This window comes from Delphinus delphis, chromosome 7, assembly GCF_949987515.2.
Source record: "Delphinus delphis chromosome 7, mDelDel1.2, whole genome shotgun sequence".
Classification (NCBI taxonomy): Eukaryota; Metazoa; Chordata; class Mammalia; order Artiodactyla; family Delphinidae; genus Delphinus; species Delphinus delphis.
This window is the reverse complement of record NC_082689.1, coordinates 66,339,848-66,362,375: the sequence shown is the minus strand read 5'-3', so window position 1 is coordinate 66,362,375 and position 22,528 is coordinate 66,339,848. Positions and strand designations below refer to the sequence as shown.

Below are 22,528 nucleotides of genomic sequence, written 5' to 3'. Positions count from 1 at the left end.
ATGTGATAATAAAGGCATTAAGTCAACACTACCTAAATATGAAGAAATTCTTAAGAGAAATCTAGTTGAAGTCTATAAGCTGCTACTCATATTACCTAGCATACCCTGATATTTACCTTCTTAGATTTAAGAAAACTATTATGATAATGCATTAAACTAATCCATACTTTGCTTTATGTCAAATATATTTATTGAGCATCTATTTTGTTATGGAAGAGACAAATATGAATGCCATTTTTCTGGGCCTATGGGAGCTTACAGACAACTAGTGAGGACAGATAGTATACAGCGAGAAGATGACATCTATATTAAAAGTGCTATCTGCTTCACTGAAGAAGGAGCAAAGGCTTCATGAGGCCAGGGCAGTGTGAGCTGGCTTTTGAGGGATGACATGTCAGCAGGTACAGATGAGGGGAAGGACACCAAAGTCTTAAAGACACTGATGCATGCCAAGCAGGGCTTGTTCACAAAACAAGTGAGGGAAAGCATTCTGTAATTGGATGATAAGGTAAGAAAGGTAAGTTGGAGAAGAGGTTGAAGGACCTGAGATGCCATACAAAGAGATTTAGATTTATGATTTAGTAATGAAGCCACTAAAGAATTGTCTATGGAAAGTGACAAGAAAAGCTCGCTCTTTCAGGGAGAGAAATTTGGTGGAGGTGTCAGTGATGGAATAGAAGGAGATTACTATTTACAGGCCAAAGACCAATAAAGATCAAAAAGAGAAGAGGGAGCTTCCCAGGTGGCGCAGTGGTTGAGAGTCCACCTGCCGATGCAGGGGACACGGGTTCGTGCCCCAGTCGGGGAGGATTCCACATGCTGCGGAGCGGCTAGGCCCGTGAGCCATGGCCACTGAGCCTGCGCATCCAGAGCCTGTGCTCCACAATGGGAGAGGCCACAACAGTGAGAGGCCCGCGTACCGCAAAAAAAAAAAAAAAAAAGAGAAGAGGGTCTACAGGTATCTCCTTTTCATATTCAGCTACACAAGACATGTAAATTTGAATATTTTACTACTTCTTTAGCCAATAAATACTGCCCCGGTTCAGAATTTTTTTTCTTATGTCTAACTTTTATCTTTCCTCCTTTAATTTATGCCTATCTCGTTTTCATTTTGTCTTTAGAGAAGATAAAGTACTATAGGTCCTCTTGTTTTATATGTAGAAGATCTTCACAACAAATGATAATTCAGTAACTATTTTTCAGTTATCTGTGAAGAGGAGACTTACAAAGTCTAAAAGTTTAGATTTTAGGAAAAATATAAAAACCACCTCAGAAATTTTTATAGATTAATTTTTTCTAAATTTAAAGGTTTTTCTATCTCAGAGGACATGTGCAAAATTAGTTCGAATAAGTCAAGTTTTGTTGTAAAAATTTTCTCTGTGCTTCACTTATTTTTCTTAAAAAATGTATTTTTTAAATATACACTAACACCATATTCTTAAAACCTATATTACATCTCTGTTTTCAGTTTTCTACTTTTGAAATTCAGGTGCACTTTAGGAGAAAATATCTTTTTTTAGTTTATATGGCTTTAATGAGTTTTCTATGTATTTTCAAAGGAAATCAGACATTTCTGTGCCACCTATGGCAGTTGTTCTTTTCCTTTTTAGCTGAGATTTTAGAACTTCTATCAACTGCATTTGTCATCTGTGTAAATGACTAAAGAAAACATTTTTCTGACAATTTCTAATTAGTTATACTAAAATCTCAACATTTTTTTAATGAATTATTTTAATTTTCCCTAATTAATGATCTTATGCCCTCACACTGACATTTACAGGAAGACTAAGCCACTGTTTAGAAACTTAGATCTTTCTGAATGTGTTTATATTCAGAGTCAATAGTGGTTTGCGTAGTTTACTTGCATACTTGTACTAAGTTTTAATTTCTCTTTCAGGTCTGCTCAGTAATATGAGGAATGATAAAGTTTTACAGATCTATAGATGAAAATTTCATTTCGGTGTCATTCTTTTTCTTGCTTTACATTTAATTTTTAAAAATTTTCTTGTCAAGAATCTTGAAAAAAAACACATATAGCTTCTTCTTTTTCATAAGTTTATAGCAGTGGTTTTCAAAGTGTGGCTCACAGGCCAGTATCATTAGCCTCACCTGGGAACTCGAAGAAATGCAAATTCTCAGGCCCTACCTCAAACCTTGGCCAGCGATTTGTGTTTACAGCAAGCTGTCCAGGTGATTCTGATACTAAAGTTTGAGAACTACTGGTTTATTACATAGAGCAAGGTTGAATTGTATAAGCATTTTTATTTGTAAATGAGAAAACTGTGTTGCTTTTTCTGTATAGGTCTCATTGGTTAGCTTAACTGCAAATGCTTTGGGTTACTCAGAACTTGGTGCCATCAAATCCCTCAGAACACTAAGAGCTCTGAGGCCATTGAGAGCCTTATCCCGGTTTGAAGGAATGAGGGTAAGACCAAATGCTTTAGAATTTGTTGGAATTAGAATTGAGAACAAACTGCTGCTTTGAACCTTAGACATGACAAATCCATGCTGAATATGTGTCTTCTACATTCAGACTCACATAGCCAATCAATCAGTAATATTTGCCAGACATCCATAAACTTGACATTGTTGGAGGCACTCACAGAACATAATGCCTGAATGGTTGCTTCTAATTAGAAACAATTAGATTGCTTCTAATTAGATTTGTTCACTCTGTGGGAAATTTCTAGCATGTTGTATAGGCTTCTGATGTGAGTCAAGATTAGTTATATTCCTTCCATTTATAAACGTGCACAAAATCCCACTCACTGTAATTTGAAACCACCACATCGTTCCTCATCATTTTTCTTCCCTGTTCCATATGATGTATTTTGAGCCTTTTAAAGTTCAAATCTGGCCTTTTAGCTTTCAAACGAAGGCTGAGATGGCTAAAAAGTAGGTCAGCTGTGGAAATCTAACACTCATTTAGAAAGGTGGTACAAAAGAACTCAGAGGAATTTGTGCTGCCGTTTGTCATCCCCTGGGGCACAAAACCTGAGACCACATACCCTCAGCACTGAGGAAATGGTGATGCCCTGTCTCCCTACATTTAGCTATTCAAAAAAGAACTTTTAGATGCTTTTTTTTGTGATATTTTAAAATAGTTACTTAGGACTTTCTCTGAATGTTGCAAAAACAACCAGAAGCAGATGATGTGTGTAGGTGTGTGTGCTCCTATGTTTGTATGCACATGATTGCATAGAAAGGAATGGCTAGCTCTTAAATTCTTTTCACTTTACCAATTTAAAATCTACTGTTTTTGAAGTAGCTGTTTTAATTTTTTAAAAAGAGAATCAAACTTTCAGTACTAGAATGATTTTCATATTTTCTATATCAAGTTTGCATATATAATGACCTAAATTCCTAGTCCTTCCATAGATCTGACTCTCTTCACTTCTTTTTCCATCTCATTTCTGTGCCAGGTTGTTGTCAATGCTCTTTTAGGAGCCATTCCATCCATAATGAATGTACTTCTGGTTTGTCTGATCTTTTGGTTAATATTCAGTATCATGGGAGTGAATCTTTTTGCTGGCAAGTTTTATCACTGTATTAACTACACCACTGGAGAAATGTTTGATGTCAGCGTGGTCAACAACTACAGTGAGTGTAAGGCCCTCATAGAGAGCAACCAAACTGCCCGGTGGAAGAACGTGAAAGTCAATTTTGATAATGTGGGACTCGGGTATCTTTCTCTACTTCAAGTAGTAAGTAACCACCTTATTATTCACTGTGATGTATTATGAAAAGGAGTCCAAAATTCTTCTCAGTGTTTGCAAATACATACTTCCTCAAGCCCATTTGCCTAGATTCTTCCTCAGTCATGGCCGAACTGTCTTTTCTGTGCCATGTTGAAAACTGGACAGCTCTACAAAGTTTATAGTCTCTCAGACTAAGCCTTAGGTTCCCAGCACAGGTCTTTGTTACTGAGATTTCTGTGTAGGTTCCTACTGTTTTCCCCCATCCCTAATCTGAGCAAAGTAGAGGCAGTGGCCTGAGGGTGGGGTTGGAAAGGTGGTGGGGAGAGGCGTGGTAGATTTCTGTCCTCCTTCTCAGGTACCAGACAGTCTCTAAACCCTCGCCAAGTCTCCAGCCGCCCAACCTTCACCAACACCGTAACCAAATGTACCCTCACACGAACTCTACCTTGATTCCCCTCTTCCTTCCTGCTGCTTGAATGCTTTCAGATAGGGAGATTGCTCTCTTGCAAATGAAAACCTTCCTATCAAGTCTACTATGTCTGCTATAATTTCATAAAAATCCATTCAACTTCTCAACTGACCACTCTAAGTCATGTCCACATGCTCCCTGAGATGATCCACCTACACAATACCCAACACTAGGTAAATATTGCAGGGTCCTGTAGCACTAAGGAACTGAAAAAAAATGTACAAGACTTGTCTTCAGAATTACTATGCCCACACAAACACACAAAACCAAAATATTTTAAAAAGTAAATTGCAATTAAATATAATGTTTGCTTCAGATTATAATGCTGCTTTTTATAGAATAACTGCCTCAAAATAGTATATTTAGCAATACTGAGGAGAGTTTCAAGAACAAACCATCATGATTGATGGTTAGTGATAATACCACTTAGAAAGGGATGAGCAGAAAAGAAAGCATTAAGATCAAACAACACAGCATATGTTTTCATTTGTCTGAAGGTAGTACTATATACGTGAAATTATTTCATGTTATATTCTTTAGATACAGCAGAGTCAAAAGTTATTGATAATTGCTTTTATGATAGCATATAGTTGTAATCCATCATGATTTCATTATAGATGTTAAAGTTGCATAAAAAGATGTTATAGAAGAATGCAAAGGAAGAGTTTTCAATGCATATGTTATAAAACTTTGCCCAAAGCGTTTAAATATTAATTCAAAACTATTTTATATACCCGTTTTGAATGAATCTTGGTCAATCAATCTGATATTTAATCTCTTTTCTAGAATTATAATTTGTGAGGGAAAAACTTAAATGATGTGACTTTTTTTACAGGCCACATTTAAGGGATGGATGGATATCATGTATGCAGCTGTTGATTCACGAAATGTAAGTCTGTTTAGAGAGAAAATTGTTTAATTTGATCCAGTGAATATTTCTGAAGTGTTGTTATTTAGTGATATTGTCAGTAAAGTGAAATCATAGGTAAATTTATAGATTACATCTATATTAGAAAAATAAAATATTCAACCTTATATTACACTTTCCAAAATTTGATTTAAATGTATTTCTCTACTCACTGTGAATCTTTTAACATATCTTTCCTAGTATCTAGCATGGTGCCTGGCACTTAAAAATTTGTTGACTCTATTTGTAAAATGAGACATCTTATTTTTGGTTCTGATAGTTCTGGCCATGAATTAAAAGCCTGCACAGGCACTTTCTTCATCTGTCACAGATTTCTTCCAGCTTTTGATCTTTCCTCTGATAGGAAGGATCTGACTAGTGGTGAAAAAAGCAAACAGAAAGCAAAATAAACATATAAAAAAAATCCTGGGCTTCCCTGGTGGCGCAGTGGTTGAGAGTCCGCCTGCTGATGCAGGGGACATGGGTTTGTGCCCCAGTCTGGGAAGATCCCACATGCCGCGGAGCGGCTGGGCCCGTGAGCCATGGCTGCTGAGCCTGCGCATCCGGAGTCTGTGCTTCGCAATGTGAGAGGCCTGCGTACCGCAAAAAAAAAAAAAAAAAAAAAAAAATCCTAATGGTGTTTCTCTCTGGGAAGTGAGATTTTTGTGGTAGAAAAAGGGGCTTTCATAATCTACCTTATACACATCAGCACTTTTGAAATTTTTTGTATAATCTCCATTAATTTCTCACTAACAATAAGGGAGGAAATCACATTTTGAAAAAGAGATTGGCTTCTGATATATTGCCAGAGTATAGTAATTAAGCTCAAAATATTATATCCCTGACACCAAAAACCAGGTGGTAACTTAGAAAGAATTCCTGATTTTTTTTCACCTTATTTAAAAAAAAAAAAAAAGAATGAAAGCGCTTAACACCCTGCATTGTATCTATTACTGTCAGGAATTCCAGTTATGGGTTTTTTTGAATAATAGTTACAATTTATTATGTATTACCACTCACTGTGCTGGCTTTCTTACATTACCTCATTTTTTGCAGTGGTTTCCTACCTATTTGATTAATTCATTTAAAATTCTCTCCACCTTTCTTATCAATAACCTACATGACACACAACTTGCTTTCAGTTTCTTCCTTAATAACCTAGCATACACTATCTGCTATGTAACCCCTCAGCATTCAAGCACTTCACAAAAGATGGAGTCCAATTGGCCACTATAATTATGACAGGTTATTCACTCTTACTCTCATTAGTTAATAGAGAAATGCAAATTTAAACCAAAATTAGATATTACCTACAAACCTTCCTGATTGGCAATATTAAAAAGTTTGACAGTACCAAGTGCTGCTAAGAATAAACAGCAGCAAGAACTCTAGTATGCTGATTGGGGGGAAATGGATAAATATTCCTTTAAAAAAGTTGAGTATTACCAACATTATTCATTAAAGTTCAAGATATTCTTTAACCCCACAATTCCATTTTTAGCAATATATTCTATAGAAACTTATGTACATATATAGGAGAATCTATGTATAAGAATGAGCATAACTTTTTTTCATTAGTGAAAAACTGGAAACAACTCAAAAGTAGTAGAAATAGGCAAATATTGAATATTAAACAGTATTGAAAATGATATATGAATCCAGTATACATAATGCAGATGAATCTTAAAATGTAACTGTTATAACAAATGTGTCTACTAGACAAAATGTAGACACAACTAACCTTATTGTTCAAGAATGCATACTTAGGTTCTAACTCTAGAGAAAAAGCAAGGAAATAATTACTGTAAAAGTCAGGATAATGATTACCTCTAGCAAGGATGGTAGAATTTATGTTTGGGAAGGATATACCAAGGGTTTCTGACATCTTGGGTTGTAAAGTTCACTTTAAAAGAGTTTATTACATCTAACACTTATGTACTGTGCACTTTTGTGTTTACATAGTATTTAATTTTAAGACATTTTAAAATATTTTATATCACTGTCCACTACACACATGCATAAATAAAATAGAAGTCTTATCAAAGAATAGGCAGTTTTACAATATTTCCAATATTTTCTATTTTACCCTATTTCATTAGGAAAAAAAATTCCATGTTGGCCATTACCCTCTAAATTGATTTCATGACACAATGGGTCATTACCTGCATTCATTGTCACCTGTGACTAGTTAACTGAGTTGGTTAGAACAATGTCCTGTGAGACCTGAACTACAGATTACAGCCAAAGCTTAAACCAGCCATCATACTTTTTTCATCAGAACTGTTCTGGATGAGAGAGGGCATCATTGTTACAAAAACAATGCCTAAGGCCTGCAGAATAGGATGAATCAATAGACTCATTTTCAGAATGGAAAGGTCCTACTGATGTACCTATGTCCACACGTACAGTAATAATTCTAGTCTATCAACAGAAATATGTACTAGAAATCAAACCTTTACTCTTAACCTTTTACTATTGACCGGGTGCTGTTCTAACACCTCTCATATACAATAGTAACATTTAACCTTCCCAACTACCATATGAGGAGTAGGCTCTATATTTTTCCATTTTACAGATGAAGAAGCTGAGTCAGAGAGGGTAAAATTTGAAAGTTTTTAACATAGAACAGTGTGACTACAACACCTCTTCTGTAGGAAGAGGAAATCCTCACTTTGCATGCCCCATTGGGGTCTTGAAACTGCATTGCAAGTGCATTCATAATCTAGGCATTTATTGGGTGAAATTAATTTTAATTATTCAGACTTTTCTATGAGTTGTTTCATTTTCTCAAGTCAGTGAACCTTATTAGAGACTCTTCAATAGGTGTTAGATTTGATGTTTCATAAAATCTGTTTAATTTTTTTAAATTTCCAGTGATAGAGACATGCTTTGAGAATCAAAAATTCACTGATGTCTTTTTTATGAAACATGGAGTAGGTCTAATAGTTATCATTTTTCATATTTTGTAGGTAGAATTACAACCCAAGTATGAAGACAATCTGTACATGTATCTTTATTTTGTCATCTTTATTATTTTTGGTTCATTCTTTACTCTGAATCTTTTCATTGGTGTCATCATAGATAACTTCAACCAACAGAAAAAGAAGATAAGTATACTAAAACTTCATCTTTGCTCTAAAATGTGAACTAAACATATCACACCGTTTCCTTTTGGCTCCAAATGCAGTCAACAAAAAGAAAGAATATAAAATTCAGAAATTGTTTTGAGAGACTTAATCATCTATGAGTTTTTAAGTGATTGATAATTCAGATAGCATGTACTGATATTTCCAGTATAGAAATCTGACTAATATGGCATAATTTATGCATTGAATATATGCATCTCTAAAATACATATATTAATTAGTAGCATTAGAATAGAATGTGGAGCCATTTTTCACACAATTACTAAGATGAATTTTGTAGCTAGCAAAGAACGTGATTTTTACAAGTTTTTCTTTCATTTCTTTACTTTGGAGGTCAAGACATTTTTATGACAGAAGAACAGAAGAAATACTACAATGCAATGAAAAAACTGGGTTCAAAGAAACCACAAAAGCCCATACCTCGACCTGCTGTAAGAATAACATACTTTCATCATCAATAAAAGCTACGCTATCACTTTTACAGCCCAAATTGCTAGATACTAATTTTTGTGCATTTGCAAAACAAAGTTTTTGCCTTAGCAATGTGACTAGCTAGCCTAAATAGCCTAAGTATTTGTAATTTATATATACATACTATGTAGAAATTATGTAATATATTTTATATACAGACATAAAATACATATTAATAATAATGTTCAGACTTATATGCCAATATTATTCCATAGGATTGATGTCATTGAGGAGCTTCTAATAATGCAGAGAAGAAAACATATTCATATATACATAGTGTGGGAATATTGAACGTTCTCAGAGTGCAGTGGGGACCAATTGGGATAACTGGTACCTCTTGGATATGCCCCATATTCTGTCCAACTTTGCAGATTGAATGGAATCATTAATGGAAAAAGTCACAGTTCTTGTTTTTTCCTGGTTTTTAAGAAAAATCTATTTCCTCCTAGCATCTTGCCCCTAAATCAGATGACATCATTCTTTAAGACTTTTCATGGCTATTCCAATTGTATATTTGCCAATGGCTACTGGTTCTGTTTGGTTGCTTCAAGGAATTGTTGTCAGGAGAGTTCCTGAGTTTTTCTATGTTTCAGAAGTCCTCCCCCAAGGTATACATGGTACAAGGCAATCCAGTGTTCCCAAGGAATCATGACTCTATGACTCCATTAGTGACGATGTAAAACTGGCCAAGCTAAAACTGGCCATGCCCATGTTTTGTTTGTAAGTTAGCCAAAAGCTCAAAGAAAGTGGATAGTTATATTGGACAAAACATTAGGAATGGACAATTTGAGCCTACTCTTTGAGAAATAATACAACTTGAATGGATGGGGAGTAAAGCAGAGTAATGCCCTATATAAAAAAACATATACTCCAAAGCCATGGAAATAAATATTGCAGTGGAGAATAGTGATATATTTGAAATAGTGAGTAGTAAACACAAGGTTTTCTGGGTTAAATGAGTCAAGGTTACCACTATGAGTCTGAAGAAATCGATCTTAATTAAGCCAAATGAAAATATAATATAGTTAAGTGAACAGCATAGTAATGTGAAGAAAAAGAATTTTAGAGACTGGCGTGAGAAGATGTTAGAGACAAAATAGTGCTGGGCCTTGGACAAGAAGATGAGTCCACAATATGGGGTCATGCCAGTAGGACTGGAACATAGGAAATAAATGAGCCAACAAGAAGACTCAGTGGGATGAGGCAGCTATAAAATATAGGAAAAGAGGGAGGATTATTATTATCTACATTTCATTATGTAGATAATGAAAAATGTAAAACAGTTAATGTTTTGTGAAATTACTGATTGCACTAACATAAAGTCTTATAAAGGCATTTGGAAAAATTAGGTCTTATGAATATGAGACAAAGATTTTAGAGTTGTCATTGTCAGACATAATTCAGTTGAGCTCTGAAGCTTAGATTCATTTTTGAAAGATAATTAGAATATATATTTTAAAAAAAAGACCCAAAAAGTTCTGAGCATGAAGCCTTGGGCACTTCACCATTATAGGAAGAGGTAAATCAGTGAAGGAGTGAGATTTATCAATAGGCAACATATATATGTAGATAAATGATTGAGAAAGAAATTTTTAAATGGCTGTTTAATTACATCAAATGACATAGGTTTACCTGGACAGGGACAGGGATGCACAGGAAACGATCAGTGCACTTAACTAGACTATTATTGGCAACAATTTGGCAAATTAAGAAATGATTTGGTAAAATCCATCCTTTCAGTCATTCATTAACAATGTACTATGCTAAACATTTGGATTTAAATATCGAGCAATAAAGAGTCTATTTGGTAATCAAATAGTCACCCCAACAAATATAGAAATATCCAAGAAGGAAAGATCCATTTGGCTATGAGAGCTGATAAGAAAGAGGGGACTGATGAATCAGGGAAGTTAGGGAAGGCTTCACTGAAGCATGAACTGAGGCATGGAGAAGAATGAGGAAGCGTCAGTAGGCAATGTGGGAAGAGAAGAGGAATGTATATGTGAAGGCTCTGAGGTAGGAAAGCGAGTGAATTGGAGTGCCGAGGGTGGGGGTTCATTTGGGACATGGGGAGAATGAAGAGGTTAGGATGGTCCACACTTTTCTGGGCTTCATAGGCCATGTTCAAGAGTAGTCTTTGTCCTTAGAGCAATGGGAAGTCATTGAAGGGGACCTGGTCCGTTTGGGTTTTGTGAATATCACTCAACCAGCACTGACAGAGGCAGTATGTGCATTGTAGACTCGTTTTGGAACTATTTCAGAGATGATAGGTAGAGTGGTGTGGAGAAGAATAAAATGGATGGATTTGTAAGCTATCACAGGAATGAAATTAAAAGGTTTATTAATTGAATATGAAAGGTGAAGAAGGAAGCAACAAAGATGACTTATGAGTTTCTGCCTCACACAACTGGATGAATAATGGTGTCATGCAGAATATGAAGTAGGGACATGAATGGAGAAAAAATTGGGGATGCTAGTTTACAGAATTTTACAATCAAAAAGGGAGTCTGAAAGAGAATGAATGTTTAGAAGAAGTAGTAAAATAAAGTTTCTAAAGATTGAGAGATTAGGTGCAGAGCAAAGCAGGAGTTCTGAAGAAGAAGAGATTGAAGAGAAAGGGAATAAATATAGAATAAAGTTGCGCAGGATGTGGCTCAAGAACAGTGTAGTCTAGGTTAGAGAGCAAAAGGGACTGAGTCCTCCAATGAATTTGGAGTAATATATAAAAAAGATAGGTGTGGGAGACAAGATAATATGAAATGAAAAAGGAAGTAGAAGAGTTTCTTTACACCAGTTGACTTTGGTGTTCTCAAAAAAGAAGAATAGAGGGCAAGAGAATGGGAAATTTCTGAGAAGTTTGAAATTATCCTGGGACCAAGTGAGGGACAAAGGATTGCTAATCATTGTCAAGGGCCAAGGTAAAGTGAGAGAACATAAATCTTTGGTGAACAAGGCCTCCAAGATTATATAGCTTCCTCCAGCATATTCTGGGATTTAAATTGGAGACAGTGATCTATAACTGGGAATTGGAGTTGTATGTTGAGGTAATCCACTGGAAAACTAAATGGACAGGGAATCTAAGGAGCTTTTTATTGATCATGCTGATACGAAAATAAACACCAAGTTTCTGATTTTATGCAATTTTGAATCTACTACACTGTAGGTGCTATATCTGTGGAAGAGAAAAAGGTTTTAATTAAATAAGAGCAATTGATGTCATAAAATGTCATCACTTTTATGACAAATGTAAGCACAAAGTTTTCTGAGATCACAGAGTGCTTAAAACTTAAAACTGAGTTAGGATTCACCAGACTGAGAAGGGCTGTCTGATAATATCCCTTGACAGAGGTGTTAGGACAGAGGAGACAGATAAACAAGATAAAATGATATGGTACAAGAGTGGTAGGAAGTATCAGAAGGGTAGAAATAAGGGGACCATAACTAGCCTTGGAAAAGTAAACTTCAGTACACAAGAGCTAAGAATGAAGTGTTTAGAACTGGAATTAGATGCATTTATTAGGTTGAAGAAGGCCCTAGAAGGACAGACCCAGCTGAAACAATGTAAGTCCAACCCAGCAGGCTAAATATGTATTCAGAGAAAATAGCAAAATATAACAAACAGGTGGTGTTTGATGTCCCAGAATTTCAATAGGGAGTAATGGATGCTTCCACTAGGGAGAGGACAAAACACTAACATAGAGAATCCAGACCAATAAATGTGTCGATCTGGGGAAGCAGACTATGAGCGTAGAGGTAGCAGAACGTCTGTAGTTCTAGTTGAGAAGGTAGAGGACAACCTAGCAGAGGTAAGCCAAGGCCCAAGCTCTAGAGTGCCTCAATACCAAGCAGATAGGGGCAAAAAGGAAGAAAATAGGGTCCAATGGGCTTAATTGGTTTACAAGATGAGGACTTAATTTCATAAACAAGACGTAAGGCCAGTTAGTGCTTGGAATAAGGTCCAAATTGAATAGGGCAGAGTTTGAACATTTGAATTGTGAACTGTAATTTTTTAAAGATAATTTATTCTTATAGAAGTGTTACCTCACAAAATCCTCACCCTACTTTCCTTTATTTTAACCTCTTACATAACCATAGATTGGTTAGCAAAACTAAGAAATTAATCTTGCTGTAATACCATAAAATAAAATGTAGAATTTAACTGGATTTCACCAACTATTCCACTAATGTCCTTTTTCTTGAACTATAATTCTAGAAACATCTTCTCAACTGAACCTTGAGGTAGAATTAAGGTAGAATTTAAGACGCTTTGGCTTTGCCGGGGTTTGGGGGGTATATAAAGGGAGAAGCTAGGGGGGGAAATGACAGGAAAAGCAAGAGAAGTACTTATTCATTAGTTCTTCAAAGTTAATTTTGATGCTCACCCCCAACACAGGCAATAACAAAGACTCATTATAGTGGCAAATATTTACTAACTGTCCATCGTACACATGGTGATGTTCTGGGCACTAACTTAACAGGTGGTTCTTAACATAAAATCAGTTTATAAAATCTGGTATCATGAACAGTATAAATAAAACAAATACATTTGGAAAGAGCTGGATATTCCAATATACACATTTTCTTCCAAGTGTAAAACAAATGTAGTGTTTTTTAATAAAAGCTACATTTTCATATTGCTATATTAAAATCAGATAAGTTGAACTTGATTTTTTTTTTTTTCAGTTTCTAAGTGAACTTTACATACTCTTTGTTTCAGAACAAATTTCAAGGGATGGTCTTTGATTTTGTAACCAAACAAGTCTTTGATATCAGCATCATGATCCTCATCTGCCTCAACATGGTCACCATGATGGTAGAAACTGATGACCAGAGTCAAGAAATGACAAACATTCTGTACTGGATTAATCTGGTGTTTATTGTTCTGTTCACTGGAGAATGTGTGCTGAAACTAATCTCTCTTCGTTATTACTATTTCACCATTGGATGGAATATTTTTGATTTTGTGGTGGTCATTCTCTCCATTGTAGGTAAGAAGAGCTGCTTTTACTCAGTTAAGGAAATTAGTGGTGAAAATTTGTGTTTTAAAGCTTTAAAGTTTTTTTCGCTAATCTTACTCATTCACCCCGAAATTTCAAATAAAAGTCTAATTATTAGTCCATTTTCAGCTTGTCATTTCTCTAATTGCATGCTGTGTATGAAATGATGTATAAAAAAAGGAATTTATATTCTGCAGGTTTCATTTATCATCTTGTCTCATTTCAGAAGAAAATAACTGCAACTTTAGCATAATACTCCTGTCCTCAGTCATACTCCTGTAGTATAGACAAGTATTGTTTTGAATAAACAATTCACACACACGTACACATATAAATCCTTACAAGTAGTCAAATAGTCCATAAATAATTGTCCTTGATAATTGGAATATCATGTTGTGTGTTTATATATATTCACACTCATACAAGCTTCATGTTATCTTTGGGTTCAGATAGTTTTCTATGGTGTGTAATATTCTTTTTCACAAGTACATATTTTGTTCAAAAATTCAAAGCAAATTCATTTCATCAATACATATTAAGTGTTTGTGTGTAGGACATTAAATCAGGTGCTAGAAGTAAGGTTCTGCTTGTTTGAGGAAAGAGAACATATACATAGAGAGACAAATAGTATTCGACTATTTATACACTTCTGCTGGTTAAATAGAAAGACAAGGTAGCATTCCATTTGATCCTGACGACTGTGATATGCAGGATAATACAGTGATTAAGGGATGAGACTCCTGGGTCATACAGACCTGACCGAGCGCTTCCCTATTTTCACTACTTACCAGCTCTGTGACCTATGGCAAGTACCTCACCTTTCCAATCCTTAGTTTTCCAAGGAACATTTTTGTGAAGTGGTGTTATGAAGATTAAATGAGATTATGAAAGTAAATGCACTTAGCACTGTGCCTAGCACAAAGAAAAGACTTAGTAAATGTTAAGCCTAACAACGACAACAAAAGTAGCTATTATCATCACTTAGCAATGCATAAAATCATTGCCAGGATTCAGTCCCAAGTATGTCTGTCTTGAAAGCCTGGATTGTCTCCAGTACGTTGTGCTGCCGCCTCCCAAATAAGATGGATCAAAACCATCTCAGAAGAATAAGAACTCTCATATTCCTGATCCAAAAATCATATGCTTTATCCATTAAATCTTATGCAAACACTAGAACTAGTATTTAAGAAACATAAATTTCTTGGGCTTCCCTGGTGGCGCAGTGGTTGAGAGTCCGCCTGCCGATGCAGGGGACACGGGTTCGTGCCCCAGTCCGGGAAGATCCCACATGCCGCGGAGCGGCTAGGCCCGTGAGCCATGGCCGCTGAGCCTGCGCGTCCGGAGCCTGTGCTCCGCAATGGGAGAGGCCACAACAGTGAGAGGCCCGCGTACCGCAAAAAAAAAAAAAAAAAAAGAAACATAAATTTCTGTGCTTGGCTGCCATATACATTGTGTCCTTTATGGATGCTTTTCTTGAACCAGAAAAAATGACCATTAGTACCTTCAGTTAGTATAAAGGTGTTAATGTTATAACACTAAACATACCAGTTTCATTTTGCTAAACAAATATTACAGATTGTGTGTATGTAAATGTGTGTGTGTATGTGTATACCTAATTCTCATGTCCACATTTTGTAAAACTAGTTAGTGCTTATCTTAGAAATGTAAATTTTCATTTGCTGCCATTAAGTATAACCTTATTTTTGTTTTATCTTGGCTTTCCATAGGTATGTTTCTGGCCGAGCTGATAGAGAAATATTTTGTGTCCCCTACCCTGTTCCGAGTGATCCGTCTTGCCAGGATTGGCCGAATCCTGCGTCTGATCAAAGGGGCCAAGGGGATTCGCACGCTGCTCTTTGCTTTGATGATGTCCCTTCCTGCGTTGTTTAACATCGGCCTCCTGCTCTTCCTGGTCATGTTCATCTACGCCATCTTTGGGATGTCCAACTTCGCCTATGTTAAGAGGGAGGTTGGAATTGATGACATGTTCAACTTCGAGACCTTTGGCAACAGCATGATCTGCCTGTTCCAGATTACCACCTCTGCTGGCTGGGATGGATTGCTAGCACCTATTCTTAATAGTGGACCTCCAGACTGTGACCCTGAAAAAGATCACCCTGGCAGCTCAGTTAAGGGAGATTGTGGGAACCCATCTGTGGGGATCTTCTTTTTTGTCAGTTACATCATCATATCATTTCTGGTCGTGGTGAACATGTACATCGCTGTCATCCTGGAGAACTTCAGTGTTGCTACTGAAGAAAGTGCAGAGCCCCTGAGTGAGGATGACTTTGAGATGTTCTATGAGGTTTGGGAGAAGTTTGATCCTGATGCCACCCAGTTCATAGAGTTCTCCAAGCTCTCTGATTTTGCGGCTGCCCTGGATCCTCCTCTTCTCATAGCAAAACCAAACAAAGTCCAGCTCATTGCCATGGATCTGCCCATGGTCAGTGGGGACAGGATCCACTGCCTCGACATTTTATTTGCCTTCACAAAGCGTGTTTTGGGTGAGAGTGGAGAGATGGATGCCCTTCGAATACAGATGGAAGAGAGATTCATGGCATCCAACCCCTCCAAAGTCTCCTATGAGCCCATTACAACCACTTTGAAACGCAAACAAGAGGAGGTGTCTGCTATTGTTATCCAGAGGGCTTATAGACGCTACCTCTTGAAGCAAAAAGTTAAAAAAGTTTCATGTATATATAAGAAGGACAAAGGTAAAGAAGGTGATGGAACACCCATCAAAGAAGACATCCTCACTGATAAACTAAATGAGAATTCAACTCCAGAGAAAACCGATGTGACACCTTCTACCACGTCTCCACCTTCCTATGACAGTGTGACCAAACCAGAAAAAGAAAAATTTGAAAAAGACAAATCAGAAAAGGAAGACAAAGGGAAAGATATCAGGGAAAGTAAAAAGTAAAAAGAAACAAAAAATATTCCATTTTGTGATCAATTGTTTACAGCCTGTGATGGTGATGTGTTTGTGTCAACAGGACTCCCACAGGAGGTCAATGCCAAACTGACTGTTTTTACAACTGTATACTTAAGGTCAGTGCCTATAACAAGACAGGGGCCTCTGGTCAGCAAACTGAGACTCAACAAACCAGAGAAACAACATCGACAGGAGGTTTCTGTGTTCACAACCAGCTGACACTGCTGAAGAGCAGAGAGTAATGGCTACTCAGACTCTAGGAACCAATTTAAAGGGGGGAGGGAAGTTAAATTTTTATGTAAATTCAACACGTGACACTTGATAACAGTAATTGTCACCACTGTTTATGTTCTAACTGCCACACCTGCCATATTTTTATGAAATGTATGCTGTGAATTTATCACTTTCTTTTTAATTCACAGGTTGTTTACTATTATATGTGACTATTTTTGTAAATGGGTTTATGTTTGGGGAGAGGGAGTAAAGGTAAGAAATTCTATGTTTCTCTACTGTATAACTGGATATATTTTAAATGAAGGCATGCTGCACTTCTCATTCTCACATGAAAAGAAATCACATCACAAAAGGAAAGAGTTTACTTCTTGTGTCAGGATGTTTTCAGATTTTTGAGGTGCTTAAATAGCTATTCATGTTTTTAAGGTGTCTCATCCAGAAAAATTTTACTGTGCCTGTAAATGTTTCATAGAATTCACAAGCATTAAAAAGTTGTTTTATTTTTTCATAATCCATTACATGTACCTGTATATATGTATATATGTATATGTGCGTGTATATACATATATATGTATACACACCACACACACACACACACACACACACACACACACACACACCCCATTACATAGTCATTCAGAGTCCTGGCAGCATGACTTTAACATTTTTGATAAGTGTCCTTTGGCATAAAATAAAAAATATCCTATCAGTCCTTTCTAAAACCTGAATTGACCAAAAAGCATCCCCTCCCATCACTTTATAAAGTTGATTCTGCTTTTTCCTGCAGTATTGTTTAGCCATCTTCTGCTCTTGGTAAGGTTGACATAGTACATGTCAATTTAAAAAATAAAAGTCTGCTTTGTAAATAGTAATTTTACCCAGTGGTGCATGTTTGAGCAAACAAAAATGATGACTTAAGCACAGTATTTATTGCATCAAATATGTACCACAGTAAGTATAGTTTGCAAGCTTTCAACAGGTAATATGATGTAATTGGTTCCATTATAGTTTGAAGCTGTCACTGCTGCATGTTTATCTTGCCTCTGCTGCTGCATCTTATTCCTTCCACTGTTCAGAAGTCTAATATGGGAAGCCATATATGTCAGTGGTAAAGTGAAGCAAATTGCTCTATCAAGACCTCATTCTTCGTGTCATTAAGCAATAGGTTGCAGCAAACAATAAAGAGCTTCTTGGTTTTTATCCTTCCAATCTTAATTGAATACTCTACGGTAAAAAGTCCGATGTACAAACATGTTGCAAGCTGCTTAATTCTGTTGAAAATATATGGTTAGAGTTTTCTAAGAAAATATAAATACTGTACAAAGTTCATTTTATTTTATTTTTCAGCTTTTTGTACATAAAATGAGAAATTAAAAGTATCTTCAGGTTGATGTCACAGTCACTACTGTTAGTTTCTGTTCCTAGCACTTTTAAATTAAAGCACTTCACAAAATAAGAAACAAAGACTAACATGCAGTGTAGGTTCCTGCTTTTTTTTATTAGTACAGTAAACTTTGCACACATTTCAATGTGAAACAAATCTCAGACTGAGTCCAGCATTTATTTGCTTTCAAATAGTGATGCCTTATTATCAAAAGAGGCTTAAGGAACGATCAGTTGTTATTCTTGGCATCGCTTGAATCAGATGTTTCCACCTAGTCTTTTTATTCAGTAAATCATCAGTCTTTTCAAGTGTTTGTTCACACAGGTAGATCTTATTCTTACTGACCCATATGGCATTAGAACTTTATCAGATATGATATGAGGTCCAAGCTTTTCTTTTCAACAAAAATTATATAAGTGAAATTATATTACCAGTTACAGCAAAACACTTTGTGTTTCTTTCACAAGCAACATTAAATGTAGATTCTTTACACTAAGGCTATTGACTTGTAGTATGTTGGTGAAATGCATGCAGGAAAATGCTATTACCATAAAGAACGGTAAACCACATTACAATCAAGCCAAAAGAATAAAGTTTTTGCTTTTGTTTTTAATTGTTCTGTCATTGTTTCTATCTTTGAAATGCCATTTAAAGGTAAATTTCTATCATGTAAAATGATCTGTCAGAAAAAATGTAAAAATACACATTGAATATAATAATTCATCTTTAAATTTTTTCGTTTAATGGAAGTTAATTAAGAAGAGTGTACTGGATATCTAGTTTTAATATTGGCCCAAAACCTAGATATGGTATTGGATAGAGTAGTGGAAAATTACAAAAATTAATAAAAGATTGACTAGCATTTTAAGTTGTGCATCCTTTCTCCTTCCCGTCTACCTACTGCTTTGTTTTGTTTTGTTATTCTCTTTTCAAAATGGGTTCCTTCCCTATGTATTCTTGATGTACTTTCTATATACTTTTCCATCACTTCCTTGGGCTCTCAGTATTTTTCATTAAGGGTATTCTCATTTTTTCTTTTCTGTTCACCAAATCTCTTGCTTATTATAGTCTGTAGACAACAGATCTGTACACTTAGGCCCCTAATAATCTGCTGCACTAGAAAAAGTTCATATAATATCTTCATATTCATTTCTATAATTTTGGAAGCAAAAATTCCAAGTGAGCTTAGATCTCACTCTTTATAATATATAAACAAAATTCCCCAAATGACACAGATTTGGTTTTTCCATTTAATTATGAGAAGTTTGAAATGTTTTTGAGTTCTGATTACCTATTAGAAATACCTGAGAAGCTTTAATAAATGCCAATGTTTGAACCAAAAGCAGACCAATTGAATTCATATCTCTGGGGATGAAACTTAAGCATCTAATTTTTTTAAGGCTCCCCATTGATTTTGATTTATACTTAGGGTCGAGGACCAATGAGTTAGGGTATCCTTGCTCAATATGAAAAAATGTTCTGCAGAAAATGCACCTGTTCCCTTCAGCACTTCATTGTATAAGTCATCATATACAAGTTGCCGATATGATGGCTTTGGGGGTGTTTATCTTGCAGTGAGAGAGGTGTTTATCTTTTTTTTAAATTTTGTTGAAGTATAGTTGATTTACAATCTTGTGTTTAATTTTTGCCATACAGCAAAGTGACTCAGTTATACATATATATTCTTTTTCATATCTTTTTCATCATGGTTTATCACAGGATATTGAATATTGTTCCCTGTGCTATACAGTAGGAGAGAGGTGTTTATCTTTTTTTTTAAGCTTTTTTTAAAAAAATATTTATTTATTTATTTATTTGGTTGTGCCGGGTCTTAGTTGTAGCAGGCGGGCTCCTTAGTTGCAGCTCCAGGGCTCTTTAGTGGTAGCTCACGGGTCCCTTAGTTGTGGCATGCAAACTTTTAGTTGTGGCACGCATGTGGGATCTAGTTCCCTGACCAGGGATCAAACCCAGGCCCCCTGCATTGGGAGTGTGGAGTCTTACCCACTGCGCCACCAGGGAAGTCCCAAGAGGTGTTTATCTTGAAGTGTGACATTGACCCATTTGTATCAGGGGTTCTTTTCTAGGACTGTAGTTGGTGGAAAGGGAATTCTATCAGAATAGTTTAGAGATCTTCAAATTATACATACACACACATACAAAATGGCACCCCAACTATCCCTAGTGCATATGGGGGTGGTTTAAGAAACAGTATGGATTCATAGAAATAGTCCTCCAGATGCCCTGTTGGGTAAGAACCATTAAATCTGGACAATGGGAGGCAGCTTATATAAAACATTCATTCGATTTGTCATTGTCAAGTCACATCTAAACAGGAAAGGCTTCCATTCTTATCTTGGGCACTCTTCATCATCACTTGTTTTCCTAAGCTCTGGTATAATACAGATCAATGTACAAAGAGAAGGGAGGAGTGAAAAAAAGGGAGAGGATGAAAAGGGAGAGGAGAAGGAAGACGAGGGAAGAAAAATGGGAAAGTCGAGGAAAGGAAGGGAGTATAAGAAATAGGAGGGGGTGCTTCATGAATTATCCTCTGAAAAAAAAGTCTTTTGTTGTTAATATGTACAGCAATAGTGGGGGAAGAGGGAAGGAAGAGGTGTGGGTGAAAGAAATTTTGCTTGGTTGTCAATATGTCAGATCCACAATATAAATGTGATTCTCCTCTCTTTTTTTAAAAGAAAAAACACCTACGAAAAAGTTGAAGAGGACATTATGCAAGTAAATGTTATGTTTGCATGAATCGTGAGTTTTATTTATTTATTTATTTTTGGCTGCGTTGGGTCTTCATTGCTGCACGTGGGCTTTCTCTAGTTGCGGTGAGTGGGGGCTAGTCTTCGTTGCAGTGCACGGGCTTCTCATTGTGGTGGCTTCTCTTGTTGTGGAGCACGGGACCTAGGCACACAGGCTTCAGTAGTTGTGGCGCATGGGATTAGTGCTCCGCGGCATGTTGGATCTTCCCGGACCAGGGCTCAAGCCCGTGTCCCCTGCATTGGCAGGCGGATTCTTAACCACTGCGCCACCAGGGAAGTCCCTCGTGAGTTTTTTTATTTCATCTGAACTAAATAAATATTTGAGTGTCTACTACATATCAGCTTTATGATAGGAGCTGAGAGATCAAACATAAACTTAACTGTCCAAAGGAGGGTTGTAGCCAAAGGTGAAGAAGCTTGAAAGTTATGCTAAAGAGTCTGGAATTTATTCTGTTGGCAATGAGGAGTGATTGATTGCTCCAAGCAGTAGAATGAGCAGTGAAATCAGATACATCTGTACCTATTTAAGCTGATAGTAATAAGGGTACCTTGCCAGTTTTTTGCTAATATTTTACAGAGAGCTCATTTTCCCATCTCTTTTTTTTAAAGGTGTCTGTGTTTTTATCTTTTTAGTACATATTTTTAAAAGAATATACCTAGCTTTTATTTTATAAAACCCAATTTGATATTTTCTATTAATAGCCTATCTTAATCTACTTACATTTATTTTAGGTACAGATGTATTTTATTTTATTTTTATCACTATTTTGTGCTTTCTATTTTTCAAGCTTTTTTCTTTGTTTCTTCCTTCTTTGCTTTGTCCTCTTTTGCATTAATTTTGTTATCATCATTTTCCCCCCATCTCTACTATTGTGAAGATGCACATTATCTTCCTTCCTTCCTTCTTCCTTATTTCTTTTTATAAGTGATTACTTTTAAATTTTAACATGTACACTTAATTAGTGAAATATAATCAATAGTTGCACCCTTATCTGGAGCAATGAAGTTCCAAGACTGATTTCATATCATTGCTCACTTCTTGTGTTATTTTTGTCTACTATTTTAATTCTACCTTGTCTGGCACCCAATGAATTAAACAGTATTATTATTGTGGATTTATGTAGGCAGTGCTTTTTTTTTTTTTTTTTTAGATGTTGGGGGTAGGAGTTTATTAATTAATTTATTTATTTTTGCTGTGTGGGGTCTTCGTTTCTGTGCGAGGGCTTTCTCTAGTTGTGGCAAGCGGGGGCCACTCTTCATCGCGGTGCGCGGGCCTCTCACTATCGTGGTCTCTCTTGTTGCGGAGCACATGCTCCAGGCGCGCAGGCTCAGTAGTTGTGGCTCACGGGCCTAGTTGCTCCGCGGCATGTGGGATCCTCCCAGACCAGGGCTCGAACCCGTGTCCCCTGCATTAGCAGGCAGATTCTCAACCACTGCGCCACCAGGGAAGCCCGGCAGTGCTTATTTAGACTTATTTAGATGTTAATTCATTTCTTTCTTTAAATTTGCTTCTTTTGCTTAC

General features: G+C 36.2%; 1 protein-coding gene across 1 annotated transcript in view; it reads left to right on the top strand.

Annotated features, from left to right (window-relative positions):
- Window positions 1-19,103, top strand: part of LOC132428591 (sodium channel protein type 2 subunit alpha) — a 94,135-nt gene extending 75,032 nt beyond the window's left edge. The window contains exons 21-27 of the mRNA XM_060016658.1: window positions 2,303-2,425; window positions 3,423-3,704; window positions 5,003-5,056; window positions 8,044-8,181; window positions 8,547-8,651; window positions 13,409-13,679; window positions 15,416-19,103. Of these exons, the coding sequence (XP_059872641.1) occupies window positions 2,303-2,425; window positions 3,423-3,704; window positions 5,003-5,056; window positions 8,044-8,181; window positions 8,547-8,651; window positions 13,409-13,679; window positions 15,416-16,611 (2,169 nt within the window). The 3' untranslated portion in view covers window positions 16,612-19,103. The remainder of the gene's footprint in view (window positions 1-2,302; window positions 2,426-3,422; window positions 3,705-5,002; window positions 5,057-8,043; window positions 8,182-8,546; window positions 8,652-13,408; window positions 13,680-15,415) is intronic.
- Window positions 19,104-22,528: the final 3,425 nt, after the last annotated feature.